General features: G+C 40.3%; 3 protein-coding genes across 3 annotated transcripts; all 3 read right to left on the bottom strand.

Annotated features, from left to right (window-relative positions):
• Positions 1 to 2,792: 2,792 nt before the first annotated feature.
• LOC148160571 (uncharacterized) lies at positions 2,793 to 4,412 on the bottom strand. The gene is made up of 3 exons (XM_088003833.1): positions 3,944 to 4,412; positions 3,634 to 3,759; positions 2,793 to 3,560 (listed from the first exon to the last, which is right to left on the bottom strand). Exons 1-2 carry the CDS (start codon positions 4,383 to 4,385, stop codon positions 3,686 to 3,688), a joined length of 516 nt encoding a protein of 171 aa, XP_087859959.1. The 5' UTR covers positions 4,386 to 4,412; the 3' UTR covers positions 2,793 to 3,560; positions 3,634 to 3,685.
• Positions 4,413 to 8,933: 4,521 nt separating this feature from the next.
• Positions 8,934 to 11,725, bottom strand: LOC148160570 (uncharacterized). The gene is made up of 3 exons (XM_088003829.1): positions 11,192 to 11,725; positions 9,682 to 9,822; positions 8,934 to 9,257 (listed from the first exon to the last, which is right to left on the bottom strand). Exons 1-3 carry the CDS (start codon positions 11,541 to 11,543, stop codon positions 9,187 to 9,189), a joined length of 564 nt encoding a protein of 187 aa, XP_087859955.1. The 5' UTR covers positions 11,544 to 11,725; the 3' UTR covers positions 8,934 to 9,186.
• A 980-nt stretch (positions 11,726 to 12,705) lies between these two features.
• Positions 12,706 to 15,820, bottom strand: LOC148160569 (uncharacterized). The gene is made up of 3 exons (XM_088003830.1): positions 15,418 to 15,820; positions 13,875 to 14,015; positions 12,706 to 13,029 (listed from the first exon to the last, which is right to left on the bottom strand). Exons 1-3 carry the CDS (start codon positions 15,761 to 15,763, stop codon positions 12,959 to 12,961), a joined length of 558 nt encoding a protein of 185 aa, XP_087859956.1. The 5' UTR covers positions 15,764 to 15,820; the 3' UTR covers positions 12,706 to 12,958.
• Between the last annotated feature and the right edge of the window lie 1,818 nt (positions 15,821 to 17,638).

Here is a 17,638-nt window from a genome sequence, read left to right as displayed (position 1 = left end):
ATTCAGTTTATCAAACAAACATTCTGCTCTATAGAAAACAATTAATCTGATTAATTGATTAACAGACTGTTAATCGATTAACAGACTCCAACAGTCTCTATTGGAGGATAGAGACTGTTAAACTGGTCATTCAGATCAGAAATGAGGCCAAAAATAAAATAAAAAACCTTCTTTGTCTGTAAATCTGTTCTTCCAGAAATCATCCAGTTCAGTTTTAGCTTCACCTGATTCAGATTCCGTAAAAAGAAAATCTCTTATCAGTCACTTTTGGCATCCAATTATTAACCAGTTAATCCATAAATAGATCACCTTACTGTTTGTTAAGTCTGTTTAGAGCAGTGGTTCCCAAACTTTTTCTTCTGCGCCCCCCCAGTGGTTTCCAAACATTTTCTGCGCCCCCCCCCCCTATGGATTACAAATGGCTGTCTGGTTGAAACGACGTGTGTGACGGGAGGGGTGGGGGGAGGGCGGCATCGAATTTTTTGGGGGCAAAATGAATGTACGTAGCTGAAAATAGACACCAACATCGGTAGCCTACAAGCTACTTGTTAAGCTTAAGGTTCTGATATTAGCTAGTCATCTTTTAGCTAACATTACCTCCATCCAACAGCTTTACTCAACTCAGTCGGTTAGTTTGGAGGGAAAAACTGTGAAAAGTTCTTTGCGTTTTGCTGGTTTGCTGCCGTGATTCTAACACAAACCTACGTAGCGCCGCACAGCAGCAGCAGGTCTCCTTCACAGGTGTAAACCCAGCGCGAGCGTCGTAGCGCTCATGTTGCGTTTAAAGGCGGCTCGGAAAAACAGGTTACAACATGTTAACAACGGATTAAACAGTTTTAACTGCTGATAAAAGTGACAGAGGATATGGGAAGTGTGGAAGCCTCTACTGTATTAAATTGACATAGGAATAACAGAGAGTTGGCCATTCTAAGGTAAAAACCCAGCGCATACAGTGTTCATGTTTTGTTTTGTTTTTTTCATCCAGACGGCTTCCCGCGCCCCCCCTGCAATGACACGGCGCCCCCCCTAGGGGGCGCGCCCCACAGTTTGGGAACCTCTGGTTTAGAGAATATCTTCTTTATAAAATTTTGTTTTGAGAAGCTGCAGCTTCTGTCCACTAGATGGCGACATCCAGCAGCGTCCCGGAGCGACAAACCAGCAAAGGACAGACAGTCTGTTCTCTGATGGGAGACTGGAGGGACAACTTCTTTAGTTCTTCAGAGGCCCGGAGGACTCTGGTTCTGTCATAGGCGTAAATCCCTGGGGGATCGGGAGATCTTGGAAAAGTCTACAACTGTCTTCCCCCCAAAAAATCATTGAAGAAACGTTTGTATTTAAATAATATCAATGTGAAAAGGCAAAAGAAATAAAGAACGAACTAAATCTGCCATTTATCTCATAAAAAAATAAGAATTAATTTTAGGTTCCCTCCTACCATTGTTAGAATAATGGTTCAGTCTGCTCGTCAGAGCCGCTGAAGTGAGGAGCTAGCTGTTAGCTGTTAGCTGTAGCTCTGCAGCACAAACATAAAACCCTCCAGTAAGTAAATATTTAAAAGACATAAATACATACATAAACGACCTTTTATTTGCTTTCACTGCTCATTTAAGAAGAAACACATTAACAATAAAAATCAGGCTGCAGTTTATTTTCTTACTTTGGCTGAATCATGATGAGCTGCCTCATTAACTAAACTGCTACACTGCTTTCATAGACTCAAGCTTTTTTGTTAAAGGTAGCAAACATCTCATTCATATTTAACTCTTTAACTTTCAGTTATAGAAGAGTTTGAAACGGGAGGGAGGGGCTGAGCAAGTGGACCAGCTCTGTGTGAGAACAGAAGAAAGAACAGAGAAAAAAAGAAAGTTATTACTTTATTTCTCACTGTCTTCAACATAGAGCCTTTAAAACCACAAAATAAAATCTGAATATTTTTCTATGTAAATGTTACGTTTAAGTAACATTCTACCTGTTGATTCTTCGTCACCCAGGACATAGCAAAACTAAAAAAGGCTTAAAAATGAAGCAACTTAACAAGTTATAGTTAAAACAGCCCATAACCTGTATTGGGAGCCATTTCAATAAATCAACGTTCATGAGGAATTTTATTAAGAGTTACTCATTGAAGCTTTTTTATTTAGAACCTTAAAATTTTGTAAAGGTGTAGCAAAGATTAGATCAGTCAGACTGAACAAAACTTGTATAGAAGCAACATTTGAGTTTTAGTTTTATTTCTCAATAGGTTGCTTACTGAAAAAAATATGTGTTTGATGTGTATTAGTCAGTTTTGGTCCTGCAGCTTGAATGTGGTTTAAAAACTCTTTAAACCACATTTTATGTTACATTTTGCTGTAACTTTGCCAACCCGCCCCAAAATTGGTCTTAAGAAATTGTCCTGTTTATGGTCCCCCCAATAATGAGATGGGATCTACGCCCTTGGGTTCTGGTTCTGGAGGGATCCATTATCTCTGATTTAAAGGTTGGTGTGAAGAGGTTCTGTTCGGTTCATTTCGTTGATTTTGAAGCTGTGGTTCTGGAGAAGCAGGTTTAGATGTTTGCTGCTCAGTTCTGATCCAGATTCTGCTGCTTTCTGTGTGTTTAGTTCAGGATTTTAATCATGAAATTAAATTTATTCTAGAAAAGTGTCTGAGGAGTTCTGGAGCAGGTTCTGTTGGACTCAGTTCAGGTTCTGGTTCCAGGAGGGAACAGGGCTGACTAAAAAATGGTCCAATCAGAACCTGAAGATTCATTTATGGGGGATGAATCTTTTTGAAATAAATCATTAAGTCCAGTTTGATGGTGAAATTAGTTTATTTTTCATCATACTAGTCACATGGTCAACAACAGGAAGTTACTACTGGTGGAAACCACAAAGATAACAGGAAGTGGTTGGAAAATTAAACTTATTCACATAGGATTTTAACTGCATTTCTTATTTAAAGGAAACAATGCAACGCTGAAATTGTATTTTTCACAATTTACAAAATTAGGAATAGTGACAAAATTGTTAGCACATTTGTAATGGAAAAACAGCAATTTATGTCTCAATTCAGTTTATTTCTTTAAGATTAAATTGGAAATTAAACCAATTAAGCAGCTAAACATAGGCAAGTTTCTAATATTTATTTGCAAAACATTTACATGTGTAACTAAATATTTAGTTTGCAGGCTAAATATTTTTGGTGTGAACAAAATAAGTAGTTTAGGAAATAAATATTTGGATGTAAATAGTTAGTTTCCTGACTAAATTTTAACTTGTGATTGAAATACTTAGTTTGTAACTCTGAACAATAGCATTTTTTTGTGTAAATGAACCAAATTATAGCTCTTAAATTTTTACTATATAAGATGCATCTCTTATGAGTCGTTGATGTGACCAGTCAGGAAACAAGCCACTTTTAGCTTGTTGTTTTAGCGGGTTCTTAAAGAGACAGGAGCCACAACAGGTTCAGGGGGTTAAAGTTCACAATCATCTGTTGGATTCATCCGTTCATTCTCCATCTCCATCTGCTGATCGGCATCTTCATCCTCCTTGCGACAACAGTAGCCACAACAACTAGCTGCCAACAGAACATAAGAGGATGAGTTTATCTTCAGACCAGCTGAGGGATAAACTTTCACCAAAACACCAACCTATGAGAAAGATCACCAAGCCGATGACCTTCAGCATCAATTTGGTGTTTCTCTAGCTCCCATCTACGTAGGCAGAAGCGATGGGGACATCCGGCTGGACAGAAGAACCGTTGGACAGGAGGACATCTGGACAAAGACAGACAGAAAGTCACTGCTGCTCATGCAGCTGACAGTCTGGTGAAGATGGAAAGTTCTGGAGTTTCAAGGTGAACGAAAATCAGAAAGCTGAGACCAACACACAGATCAGTAGAGATACTAGTGAAGCCATCTGGACTTTTCTCCTGACCAGAATCAGATCTACAGAACCAACCTGAGACGATCAACCTGACCGGGTCTCCGTGAACGGTCCCACTGTCTTCCCTCCTCTCACAGAAGTACATCCCGCCGTCGTCCACAGAGAGGTTTCGGACCGTCAACCGGTTCCCAGATAGAGAATATTTGGTCTCTAACTCAGAAAAGAAGTTAGTAGGAACTGAAGAACCGGTTGGTCCGATTCCTGTTCTGGTCTGGTTCTGGTATTCCATGAACCAGTAGACCTCAGTGTGATTAAGGGAGCAGGTCAGAGTCACATCCTGACCCAGTTCTCCAGTAACATCCACCAGGTTCTGGGCCTGTGATCCGACCAGAACCAGCAGCAGAACCGTCCACAGCAGATCCATCAGCAGCTTCTTCCTGAACTGGAACCAGAGCAGCTCTGCTGGGAAATGTTTAACATGAGAATCTGTTACTTCCTGTTTCTGTTCAGAAACCATCAACCCCCTCAGACGGAGGAAGGTGTCTGTGGTCTGACCCGGTTCTACTGACAGGCTGCTACGGTAACATGAGACAAATGTTCTGGAGGTCTTGTTGTTTGGACTCCAAAATATGGCGCAAAGGCTACATGTGGAAAAGACGAGTTTAGTTCAATCCTACAACTGTACAATGGAAAGAGGAAGAGGAAGGTCAAAGGGACGCACTGAACCAACTGGTTTAACTGGGAAACTGTCCAAACTCAGTGCTGATTTCAGGACATTGAAGAAAAGTCCTAAAGACTGAACTGGAGAAACAAAAACCTGCTGATGGTGTTGATGTGTGACTGGCCTGAAAACGGCTTTGGCTCAGTTTGTTTGTGGAGAAGAGAAACCAGAAAAAAATATAATTGAAGTAAAATCAGACTAAATAGTTTTTGCTGTAATTTAGATAAAATTACCAAAATAATTTGTTTGCTAAATGTCAGAACACTGAGTGTGAACTCCAGTAGAAACATGTTTCACTTAATGTGGTTTGAAGTGTAAATCTGAGTGAACTTTTCTTCTTCGTCACCATGCCGACGGGACGTGGAGATCAGCCTGGTTACACGTTTCCACTCTGACCTACAGAAACAGGTGAGTTTGAATCTCAGTTCAAGAGGAAAACCAAGCAGAACGACTGTAGTTCTGCTTTAGTAACTAATCTGATGTTAGCCAGATTATTGATTATCTGGCCTTTTAGATGCACTTTGATGTCACCTTCTTTATTCTTTGAAGCAGATTTGATTTCCAGGTGGGGCAAAGCACCATGGGAAATGAAGTGTCCGTCTGACTGGCTGAATGAAGGGATGGTGACCTTTGACAGTCGGCCTATTCAAAGACATCAGTTCAACCAAGTGGAAAGGTGAGATTTCATCATGATCCAGAAAGTTCCTCGTTTGTCTTTATTGAACAGACAAATGGGGCTGAAGTCTTTTCAAACGTTTCTGATTTGATCTTTGAGTTGCAGCTCGGTGCACAGCCAGAACTGCCTGTTGCAACCGGGTCGCTCCGAAGCCTGGATGACTTTACTCAAGGGTCCAAATGAAGAAAAAGACAGCACACAAACAGAGGAAGGTTTTTCCTTTTATTTATATTTAACAAACCTGAATACATGTGATTTCAGCTACAATATTGAACCTGATATCAGTCTCTTGGCAGACCAGACCCACTGGAAACCTCTCCAGTAGACGTGATGGTACTTTAGCTCTGCTTTGCTTAGAAGCCTGGAAAACAAAGACAGAAAATGTTTGTTTTCTCACCAGGTTGCTCAGGAACCAGGAAGCCCACCTGAAGGTTCTGTTGGACTTTAAACATCTGTAACAAAATAAAAGTTTTAAAAATTCACACCAAAGTCTCTCTGATTTCATCTCGCCACTTTTTGGGGCAGAACCAGCAGCACTTCTCCAGAAACGTTTCCCTAGAAAAGATACATTTAATCTGTAACTTGACAAGATTCTTTATTACCCAAATAAAGTTCTGAAACATCTTAAAAGCTCCTTTTATTGCAGCCACTTCAGTTTTTGCTAAACTCACCTACAGTCTGGTTCTGTATGGACTGGACACACCAATCAGCAGGCCCCCCTCTGAGACGGCCCGTAACCATGGCAACAAAGCACCCCACTCCAACTCAACACCTGTTGGAAGTCTGGTTGGTTTACCGACTGAAAACGGCTTTGAAAGCCGCGTGATCAGGCTGAGGTTTGTTATTAGACACAAGCTGGGATGATCAGCAGAACAATTAGGAAACGACTGAAGGAAAGAATCAAATAACAATTTTCTCCACATTCCAAGGAAACAAATCATATGAAGTGATTCAGGAATTTCCATCCAATCGTTTTATTTGAACTGCAGAAACAAATTTACCTTCTTAAATTAAGAGTGAAACTTGAAATATGAGTGATAACTCATGTGAATAAAACTCCTTTTACTGGATCAGGTCGATGACCCGGGTCACCTTCAGGTCAGACAGTCCAGCTGAACCTCCAGGCTCTGCAGCAAAAAACAGAAACAAAAACAATGTGTTACTGAAGAGATACTGGGTCACATCCTGTTGGAGACCAAACCAGCATGCTGATAACCTTTGACCTTTAGTTTTAGCTGGAACTAACATAAAGAGATTCCATAGAACTGGAGACATTTTCCAGCACTCTCATGTTTGCATAACTGTCCACCACCACATGGGGGCGATAGAGGGCTGGTTCACACCTGTGGTGCTGCTGATGACATTTTAACTATTACATTTTAAACACTTTGGTTTCGGTTCATTATCAAATAATTTCATGCATCTCAGTTTTCTTTTTAAGTGTTGTGGTATTTAAGCATGTTAAACTATTTAAACACGTTTCTACAGCATCACAGTAGAATTTAAAAATTAAAATAAAGTCAAAACAATTATATAATCGCCTTATTCATCTTTGCACAGAAGCAAGAAAATAATCTCAGCTGAAACTTTACCTTATAAGGAGTTCCTTCCTGACCCACCTGAGAGAAAACAGTCACTCTGAGCCACAGACCAGGTGCAGGAGTAAAATCCACCAGCAGGAGGCAGAAGGGAGCCATTCCTCCAGCCCAGGTAGAGCTGCAGTCAGGTCATCCATCATACCTGCAGAGACGATGCGGGTCAGAACCGACTGGAACCAACCCTACGTGGTGGCCCTTCCAGAACCGAACCAGGAGGCTGTGGATCCTCATCTCTGCAGAAACAGAATGATTTCTTCATCTGCACGATAAAAAGGTGAAGCTGAATTTCTCTGCAAATAAAGAAAATGTTGAAATTAAACAGAACCAAACCAGAACCAGAGCTGAACTGAACTCCTCTGGGAACCGCTTCCCTTTTATCCGGTTCCCCACAGGTGAAATAAAATAGATGAAGGAAAGGGAGTTGGTGATACTCAAGGCAGTAAACAAAAACTGGAAGGAAGTAGCTCGGAAGAAGAAAGGGTAGTTAGGAGGAAAGTTGTGAGAGAGGAATTTAAAATAATATTAAAACTTAAGAACAAGGAAGAACAAGATAACATCAGCGCCATTGTGGTGTCAAGAGAAATTAAAAAGAAAATTGGAGATGTTGAAATGGTAAAATTTTGAGAGATGGAAACCATTTGGTAGTTTGTAAAAATAAAGAACAAAAGAATAAGGCTTTAAATGTGGATAATATTTGTAAAATAAATAAATAAATAAATAAATAAATAAATAAATAAATACATAAATAAATAAATAAATGTGTTGGAGCACAAAATCACTGGAAATAAATAAAAAAATTCGAGGAGTGATTTGTGGGATTCCTCTGGATGAAGATCTTGATAAAATTAAGAGAAATATTATAGGTGCAAAAAGTAAATAACTTGAAGAGATTGTAAAAAACAATGAATGGAGAAAAAGTAGGAAGTTTGTCAATCCTCATTGAATTTGAAGAAAAAGAGCCAAAAGACATCTAAATAGGTTTTCAGGTCAGGCTTTATTTCCCTCCACAGAGGGATATAAGGTCCATCATTGAAAGTGGGATAGTTCTCATTTATCAACATCTTTCCTAAAGTAACAGCATTAATTTAGTGAACGATTCATCACTCATAGCAAAGGATGAATCTGCAGCTGCAGAATACGAAAAGCTGAGCCTCTCCTGCTGGACTGAACATCAGTACAGAGTATGGATGATCTGACGATCAGTTTATGGATTAACTGATTAATAACTGGATGATGAAAGGGACTGAAATGAGGATTTTACAGGATGTGAATCAGGTGAAGCTGAAACTGAACTGGATGATTTCTGGTAGAACAGATTTACAGACAAAGAAGGCTTTTCATCTTAAATCCAAAATGTTTATATTTTTGGCTTCGTTTCTGCTCTGAATGGCCAGTTTAACCGTCTGTATCCTCTCTTTATTGATTAATCGATTGATCTGATTAATTGTTCTCTAAAGCAGAACGTTTGTTTTAAACTGAATCCTCAGAGATCTTCAGCCTCCTGCAGTTCTTCATTTGGCCTCCTGCAGGCGCTGTGGATCAGTCGCTCTGAGTTTCTCTCTTCTTGATTCTGGGATTTTCACTTTTCCTATTAAGGGAAGCTTTGGGTCTCTGTTTTTCCATCCCAGCTCCCTCAGTTTCCTCGGTGAATGAAGAGTTCAGTTTTGGTCTCACCTGATCACAGCATCTTCCTCCTTACATTCAGAGTCTTCCTCATTAAAACAATACTTCCTGTTTCAACCTGGAAGTAAAGGTGTTGATAAACTGACAGGTCAGGTGACTGGTGGATGGAAAAGCTGGATTCTGAACTATAAACTGGGATTACAAGCACCACTGAATACAAAGTTTGGAAATCAGGGAACATTTCTCCACTTGAAGCTTTTTTATTTTTATACAGATGAAAAAATGTGAAAAATTAAGTTCAGATCAGGAAACATTAAGAGTCTGACTTCAATCACTTCAACTAATGAAATGTGACCTGATTTCTAAACTTCATCACTGCAGAAAAAAAGTTACAAAATACATGATGTGGATTTTCTGTTCGGCTTGTTGAACAACACAAAAAATAGATGAGGGTGAAAACACTGAAACTTTTATTGTTTACACTCAGAAACAAACTGGACTGTAAATTTTAAACTCCATCACACATTAAAACCTCCAACAGGTTGAGAGAGGACAGATTGAGAGTTTGGCAGCGAGAGGAGAAAAGCTGCTCGCTCTGCGGTCAGCCTCTGGTTTCACACTTCACAAACGGAAAACAGAAGAGAACAATGGCTGCTGGCGTTTCCTGTCCTGTTCATGTTGATGGGACCAGTTCAGGTCCTCACTGGGTAGACTGGACCAGCTTCATCCTCCTCGACCCTCCTCTTCCTCGTCCAGTAAAGCAGAGCAGAGCTGCAAACAGAACAGCAGTGAGTCAGTTCAGTTTCACCACAGAACGATTCATTACGCCGTTTTAATGTGTTACGTTAGAAAAGGCTGAAAAATAAAAATAAAAAAAACATCACAGACTTTTAAAAACGTGTTGCTTTAGGTGGTTTTTGGATTTTTCAGAAAGGAGTTATTGAGCTAAAACTATATTTCCATTGAAATGTGTGCAAGACTTGGTCAATTTCACAACTGCAGTTTCCTGTTAAAAATAAATGTCATTAAAACCACATCTAAATAAGTTTGTTCACTTCATAAAAACATAACACCCTACGACACTCCAACCACTTCCTGTCTTCTTCTGGTTAATGATCATGTGACTCATGATGTAAAGAAATGTTTCCATTGCAGTTTTGCTAAATAAACCACTTTCAATTAAAAATCCGCTGACCTGTTAGGGAGAGCAGGAAGCTGAGGATCACAGCGGAGCGGTAGATGATGAAGGTCAGCCTCTCAGATTCACAGGAGCAGGAAGGAGAGGGGCTGATGTTCAGCTGGACCGACGGACTGGTGGGACGGGTTACTGGGGCCACTGGGAACAAACTAGTCACTGTTGGTCAGTTAATATCTGCTGATTTTCATGTCAGCTGAAAACATCAGGAAGAAAACGGCTTAGTTCAAGTCTGAGGAGATGAAGATCAGCTCCAGATCATTAACTAGAAACGCCACAAACCTTTGACCTTTCAGTTCCAGCTGACCTAAAGAGACCAGACAGGAAGTGACATCATATCAGTGAAGCTCGTAAGATCTCCTGGTGGAAGTCAAGAGTTTTTAAATATTCAAATTTCTGCCTTAAACCTCAGAAATGATCAATTATTAGGAAGTATTATCCTAAAGAAGAAATATTATGAAATCTTTTATATTTCCATTTATATTTCTGCTGCTTCTATAAACAATCCAAGCATTAAACATAAAAAAGAAGAATAAAATACAACACACAGCCATTCTTTGGCAGTAAGTTCATGTTTTTAGTGTCTGGAAAACAAGCCGTTACAAAAACCTTTAGAATGTAACATAACAAATCAACAGGCACTGTTACCTAGCAACCACAATGAAGCTCAGCCTGTTACCTAGCAACCTCACCTAAGTTCCATCATGTTTGGTCAGCTCATTTTCCGGCTGTACAATGACTGCTGGAAAAGACAAGAGTTTTGTTGTTGGCTTATCAACCAGAAATCACTTGCTAGATTCTGGTTGATTGTGCGGGAGGCTCCACTTTTGCTTTTCAAAGATATACTGTTGTATGATTGAGCATCTGTTTGCAGCTATTTTCATGTGCAAATCTAAACATTGCATTGTAGGGGTATGGCCAGCAGCAGGTTATTTGGATTTAAAGTGACAGAAACACTAAAAACATCTCAGAATAGTCAGAACTGACTGGACTAAAAAGAACTGATCTCATCTGATCTGACCAGAACCAGCAGCAGATCCATCAGGAGCTTCTACCCTAAACAGGACCCAGCAGAGAACTGGATTCTCCTTCCTGTTCAGTGAGCTGATAATACAAGTGGTTGATGAAATTACAGAATCATCAGAGGAAGTTACACATCGGGTCTGACTGATCACTTCCTGTCCCGTCACAGTGAATCGGTCCAATATAGACAACGTCTAAAAATGATAAGAATGAAGTGATAAAAGCAGCTGGAATCTCCATCAGCTCCTTCATTTCAGACTTTCATGGTGCAACACCAGCTTCAACATTCACTAAACATTTACTTTGACTTGACCGTCTCAGCTGTGCACCTTCCTTTAGACTAATTCAATAAAACAGGCTAACATTCATACCATGGTAAACCTGACACTGAGTCTCAGTTCATGTTAATCTCACCACCATGTTTTAATCTAGTTTTATGAAACCAAACTAATGAATTTCTTCTGAGTTAAAATTCTTTGCTACTGACCTGGTAGAAGAAGACTGAAGGTGTCTTTGTAAACGAGCTGATCGTTCTGCTTTATCCCACAGTAATACAGCCTGCTGTCCTCAGTAGAGACGTTTTTAATCACCAGACGGTTTCCAGACATGGAGAACTTTGATTTAAAGTCTGACTGGCAGTAGGAAGGGGATGATAAAGAAAGAATACGTCCAATTCCTGCTCTGAACTGGCTGTGGACCTCCATGAACCAGTAGACGTCACCAAGGTTAACAGAGCAGGTTAAAGTCGCATCCTGACCCAGTTCTCCAGTAACATTCACCAGGTTCTGGGCCTCTGACCCGACCAGAACCAGCAGCAGAACCGTCCCTAGCAGATCCATCAGACCGGCTGCTGCTCTGCAGCACAGAGACTGATCTCTAATTCCTCTGAGCGTCTGATCAGAGTCACTAAGACCAGACCCGGCTCACAAGACGGAAGTGAAACTCATTCAGACTCCAGGAACTGAGTCGGGCTTGGACTAGACCACAACATTTCAGTCACTTTTTCTATAGATGATAGAAAAACAGCAGCAGCTGCAGGACGGACGGTACCAGAACCGGTTCATAGGAACAACACTGGAGGAGGTTGACCTGAATGTCTGCAGTTCATCCTAACTGATCCTCATTCAACATGGCTGACCTGATCAAGCAGCTCCATCATGTTGAAACCATCAGCAGCTGCTTCATCACTTTAACTCCAACATTTATCTGAGTCCAACATGGAAACCTGCTGAATCGTCTCCAGATCCCTGAGACTGAGACGGCTGAAGCTCTGGGTTCAATTCCAGCTTCATCCTGTCTGAGGTCAGTCTGCCTCGAAGCATGGCACTTCATCTCAAGTTACCACTCTACTTGCTTGTTGGTGTAAAAGTGTGACCAGGTGAATGTGCTCCAATGTAAAGCTTTAATTGGTCAGTACGACTGGACAAGGGTCATAAATTCACTCCTTTAACTGAAATGTCCTCCAGTAATTAGAAAACAGTAACAGCAAAGTGAGATACATGGAAAACATATTCATGATGACAACCAAACATGATAGCATCAGCTTTAGCATCCCGCTATTAACCAGTTAATCCATAAACTGATCAGGATCAATACAGATCATCCATACTCTGTATCAGTGACGTGTGATGATGTTCATAGCTGGTGAGGCACTGATCACAATCATACACAAATATAGACCCCTGCATGTTATTATTTACATACGAGATTTAGAGCATGCGCACAACGCTGTTGAGAAAAACAATGCTTTTACACGACATCCATCTTTTACATGCAAAAGCAGCTTTAGAACCAAAGTTGTGGTTCTGTTTGCTCACCAGAACTGCAACACAATTTTCTTCTCCACAGAATCAGAAGGAAATCAGACACCAACCTTTCAAGCAGAGATAACGGATCCATCCAGAACCAGAACCAGAGTCCTCCAGTTGTCCCGTCAGAGACAAAATGCATGATGTGGATTTTCTGTTCGGCTTGTTGAATATTGACAACACAAAAAATAGATGAGGGTGAAAACCCTCCAACTTTTATTGTTTACACTCAGAAACAAACTGGACTGTAAATTTTAAACTCCATCACACATTAAAACCTCCAACAGGTTGAGAGAGGACAGATTTAGAGTCTGGCAGCGAGAGGAGAAAAGCTGCTCGCTCTGCGGTCAGCCTCTGGTTTCACACTTCACAAACGGAAAACAGAAGAGAACAATGGCTGCTGGCGTTTTCTGTCCTGCTCATGTTGATGGGACCAGTTCAGGTCCTCACTGGGCAGACTGGACCAGCTTCATCCTCCTCGACCCTCCTCTTCCTCGTCCAGTAAAGCAGAGCAGAGCTGCAAACAGAACAGCAGTGAGTCAGTTCAGTTTCACCACAGAACGATTCATTACGCCGTTTTAATGTGTTACGTTAGAAAAGGCTGAAAAATAAAAATAAAATAAAATAACACAGACTTTTAAAAACGTGTCTCTTCAGGTGGTTTTTGTAAAACCACGTGGAAATGAGTTTGTTCACTTGACAAAATCATAACACCCTACAACACTCAACCACTTCCTGTCTTCTTCTTTGTGGTTTCCAGCAGTAGCAACTTCTGGTTAATGATCATGTGACTCGTGATGCAAAGAAATGTTTCCATTGCAGTTTTGCTAAATAAACCACTTTCAATTAAAATAAACATTCTAGCAGCAAAACCTTTGAGCAAAACAATAAATTTATTTCTAAACTGATGTATTTCCATTATTTTTGTCACATTGACCATTTATATGGTTGATGGAAACGCAGCAACATTTTCTGAATAAGATCTGATGTTCCAGTGTGTCTGCAGAGTGGATTCAGCCTCCAGATCAACATCAACCCTGATATTTTAGTTTACACATAAATGTGTGGATAATTCATATTTAAATGAGCTCCATGTATTCATCTGTTTGATGTGTGATTCTGTCGTTCTCATTTTAAAAACTAGCAGGTAAAAATAGATTATGATGGGGTTTTTTGGCTGCGCTACCTGCGTTGACGCAGGTAGCGTCAACGCAGATTGACGCTCCCTGCGTAGCGTCAACATCTGATGACGTTTTAGTTACCAGGTTGATTCGCTTCAAACCAGTAGATGTAAATTCACATTTCCCTTTCTGTGACATTCTAGCAGTTTTCTCAGCTTTGGATGGAAATGCAGCTGCTGACCTGTTAGAGAGAGCAGGAAGCTGAGGATCACAGCGGAGCGGTAGATGATGAAGGTCAGCCTCTCACATTCACAGGAGCAGGAAGGAGAGGGGCTGATGTTCAGATGGACAGACGGACTGGTGGGACGGGTTACTGGGACCACTGGGAACAAACCAGTCACTGTTGGTCAGTTAATATCTGCTGCTTTACATCTCAGCTGAAAACATCAGAAAAGAAAACGGCTTAGTTCAAGTCTGAGGAGATGAAGATCAGCTCCAGATCATTAACAAGAAACACCACAAACCTTTGACCTTTCAGTCCCAGCTGACCTAAAGATACCAAACAGGAAGTGACATCATATCAGTGAAGAGCATCAGATCTCCTGGTGGAGGTGAAGTTTTTTAAGTTTCAAATTTCTGCTTTAAACTTCAGAAATGATCAATTATTAGGAAGCATATCTGTATTTTAAAGAGGATGTATTATGAATTTTTTATATTTCCATTTTGTGGGTTGCTAGTTAGCTTCGAAAAACAATCCAAACATTTAAGAAAAAGCACCATCATTTTTTGGCAGTAGGTTCATGTGTTTGGTGTCTGGAAAATGAGCCACTAAAAAACCCTTCAGAATGTAATATCACAAATCAGCACTGTTACCTAGCAACCCAAGGTGAGCTTCAGCAGATTTGTTCAGCTGTCCGATTAATGCTCTGATCCTGCTGTGGACCTCCATGAACCAGTAAACTTCACCATGCTTACAGGAGCAGGGTAAAGTCACATTCTGACCCAGTTCTCCAGGAACATTCACCAGGTTCTGTGTTTGTCAAGTGTTTGTGCTCAAACACTTGACCACAAATTAATTTAATTCAGTCATACATCCTAGTTATCAAACAGTTCACTAAGTTCGGTGGTTGGCCCACTTTTCTTTATATAAATTCACCAGAAGTTTATTTTATTCACTTTTTGTTTATTGTGGAACAGAATCAATATTTAACTTCACAAATAAACGATTTCAAACCACAGGGAACATTTTTCAATTCTGAAACATTTATTATTCAATCAGCACCACTCACCATCAGACATTCATTCAACACCAGGTTCTGCATTCCCAGGTGAAAAAAAATACTTTAGTATATTTCAAACATACTTACATTTGCATTTTTACATTTTAAATATACTAAGTGTTAAGTGTACTACATATAAATATATATGAAGTATACTAACAGTATGCTTGTAGCAATTTTGACATAACTTTAAACACACTTAAATATAATTCTACCATAATACTTTTAAGAAACATATTAAATAATAGTGTACTTTAAAGCGAAAAAATATGCATTTGCTCAAGTGTACCAATTTAACAACATGCGTTGCGTTATATACTTGGCATTTTAAAATTTGTACTCAAAATAAAATTATTTTAAATTAACTTAACAGTAAACTATTAAATATACTGAAATTTCAATATGTTTTGAAGTTCATATTAATCTCACCATCATGATTTAATCGAGAGTTTAACAAAACCAATCTAATAAATTTCTTCTGAGTTAAAATTCTTTGCTACTGACCTGGTAGAAGACTGAAGGTGTCTTTGTAAACGATCTGACCGTTCTGTTTTATCCCACAGTAATACAGCCTGCTGTCCTCAGCAGAGACGTTTTTAATCACCAGCTGGTTTCCAGACATGAAGAACTTGGATGTAAAGTCTGGATAGTTATGGAAAAAGCGCGTTGCAGAAAGAGTATGTCCGATTTCTATTCTGAACTGGTTCTGGACCTTCATTAACCAGTAGACATCATGTGTAACAGAGCAGGTTAAAGTCACATCCTGACCCAGTTCTCCAGTAACATTCACCAGGTTCTGGGCCTCTGATCCGACCAGAACCAGCAGCAGAACCGTCCCCAGCAGATCCATCAGACCGGCTGCTGCTCTGCTGTGAGGCAACAAAGAGACTGATCTCCACTTCCTCTGATCGTCTGATCAGAGTCACTAAGACCAGACCCGGCTCACAAGACGGAAGTGAAACTCATTCACCTCCAGGAACCGGGCCAGGCTTGGACTAGACCACAACATTTCAGTCAATTTTTCTACAGATGATAGAAAAAGAGCAGCAGCTGCAGGACGACTGCTACCAACTATACAAACCTTTGCAGTTTAACCAGACTGTTGTCATCCTTCTGTTATTTTTCTCTGTTTACATGCTGGAGCTCAGGATAATGAGAACCCTGGTTTCTCTGTCAGTAAATGATTTTGCTCATAGATAAAGTTCTGGCGATTTTAGACCAACAGTGACTGGATTTCACTCTTGGCTAGGGTTCAGAAACAAGACAACGGGCAAAATGAGCAGCGTTCTGCCACATACACTGGCAGATGATCAACCAACCTGCAAACAGTGACCCATTCAACAGGCCCCTCACTAACATGAACTTTTGACCTTCAGTTACAAAAGTAAAATAGAAACCAGATATAAAACTGTAGAGCTGTGACTCCAGGTCCTGGTTTGGTCAGTTTTATTCATCAGCCTTCAGAATATCAACTAGAGCTTTTAACTTCTATGGAGAGAAGATGGCAACAGGAGGACGGTTAGCTAGCAGACTAATGAGAAGCTGCTTAAAGCTGAAGATAATCTGTGAATAAATAATGATTGAAAGTAGCAGAACAGTGACGTTTCTCTAATCGGTAGATGATCAGACTGAGAGCACAGAGAACCAACGTCTGCAGGACGACCCGTCTGGTGGAAACACAACTTTCTGATTTCATCACTGAGAAAGAAACAGCAGGTTAGCCTTTTGACCACACAAACATTCAGAAATGATCAGTAAACAGATTCTGTGGGATCAGTTTCCAGGTAACGTCTGAATATGACCTGCTAGTCGTCTGAATCACAGCAAACCTTTCAGACTGATTTCTGCTTCACAGAAACATCAACTCACTCTCCAACTTGATCTTGGTTTTCGTTATAATGCTGTTAAAAAAAACGCTGCACTCGTAGGTCCCAGTGTCGTCCAGCTCCAGGTTCTTTAAGGTGATGGAGATTCTTTGGTGATGGGTATTCTGTTGGGAAGCTGAACATTCAACCTTTATGGCTCTGGTCCTGGACATTCAGGTCTTCAGAGCCGTTCTTGATGTCGAGCAGAACCTTGTCATTTCTGTCCCTCCAGAACACATCCACCTTGGAAGGGCTAGTAGAAGAGCAGGGCAGCATGGCGGTATTTCCAACAATGGCTTCGAAATCCTGGCAGATCACCGAGGGAGAGCAGAGGTTGAGATGAAGACCAGCAACACCAGAAACAGAGAAACCAACAGTAGAGCTGATATGAAACCCAACAGGAACAGGAAGTATGATCAGACTGACCTGACGGTATGATCACAAAGATCCAAAGCCTGGAGAGAAACAGACAGAGTTCAGGTCCACCAAGTGGGATCCAACAGCCAGAACAGATCAATGATATGTGTTAGGTAAATTGTATTATTATCAAATGTTGTTCTTTTGATATACCCTTATAATGTTGTTGCTTTATGTGCTGTTATTTGTTTTGCTATATCCGTTTTAGAAATGTTTCTGTATTGTTAATCACTGATTTCCTTTCTCAGAGGGCCTCTCTGAAGAAGAGCAGTGACAGCAGCTCTTTACAGAACGCCCTGCTTTTTGAGCTGTTAGCTGTAAAACCATCGACGTGAAGACGTACAACTTGCTCTGTTTGACCCTGGGTCAGGAACTGGTTAATCTAGTTTAAGATAGATTGTGTTGTTAGTTAGTGATAATCATTGGCGCTGTAACTATGTGAT

The sequence above is a fragment of the Poecilia mexicana genome, unplaced genomic scaffold (assembly GCF_051168715.1).
Source record: "Poecilia mexicana isolate PSO_F unplaced genomic scaffold, ASM5116871v1 scaffold_2, whole genome shotgun sequence".
NCBI lineage: Eukaryota > Metazoa > Chordata > Actinopteri > Cyprinodontiformes > Poeciliidae > Poecilia > Poecilia mexicana.
The sequence above is the reverse complement of the archived record's forward strand: the minus strand, read 5'-3'. Positions and strand labels throughout refer to the sequence as shown.

Bases quoted from the DNA above. Each gene is read 5' to 3' on its own strand.
- LOC148160571 (XM_088003833.1), bottom strand. From the start codon at position 4,385: ATGGTTTCTGAACAGAAACAGGAAGTAACAGATTCTCATGTTAAACAT. The intron at 3,760-3,943 runs GTTGGTTCTGTA...GTCTTTGTCCAG, and splicing joins GGTCAGGTTGATCGTCTCAG to ATGTCCTCCTGTCCAACGGT.
- LOC148160570 (XM_088003829.1), bottom strand. From the start codon at position 11,543: ATGGATCTGCTAGGGACGGTTCTGCTGCTGGTTCTGGTCGGGTCAGAG. The intron at 9,823-11,191 runs GTCAGTAGCAAA...GTTTGTTCCCAG, and splicing joins CTTCAGTCTTCTTCTACCAG to TGGCCCCAGTAACCCGTCCC. The intron at 9,258-9,681 runs GTCAGCGGATTT...TTCTGTTTGCAG, and splicing joins CTTCCTGCTCTCCCTAACAG to CTCTGCTCTGCTTTACTGGA.
- LOC148160569 (XM_088003830.1), bottom strand. From the start codon at position 15,763: ATGGATCTGCTGGGGACGGTTCTGCTGCTGGTTCTGGTCGGATCAGAG. The intron at 14,016-15,417 runs GTCAGTAGCAAA...GTTTGTTCCCAG, and splicing joins CACCTTCAGTCTTCTACCAG to TGGTCCCAGTAACCCGTCCC. The intron at 13,030-13,874 runs GTCAGCAGCTGC...TTCTGTTTGCAG, and splicing joins CTTCCTGCTCTCTCTAACAG to CTCTGCTCTGCTTTACTGGA.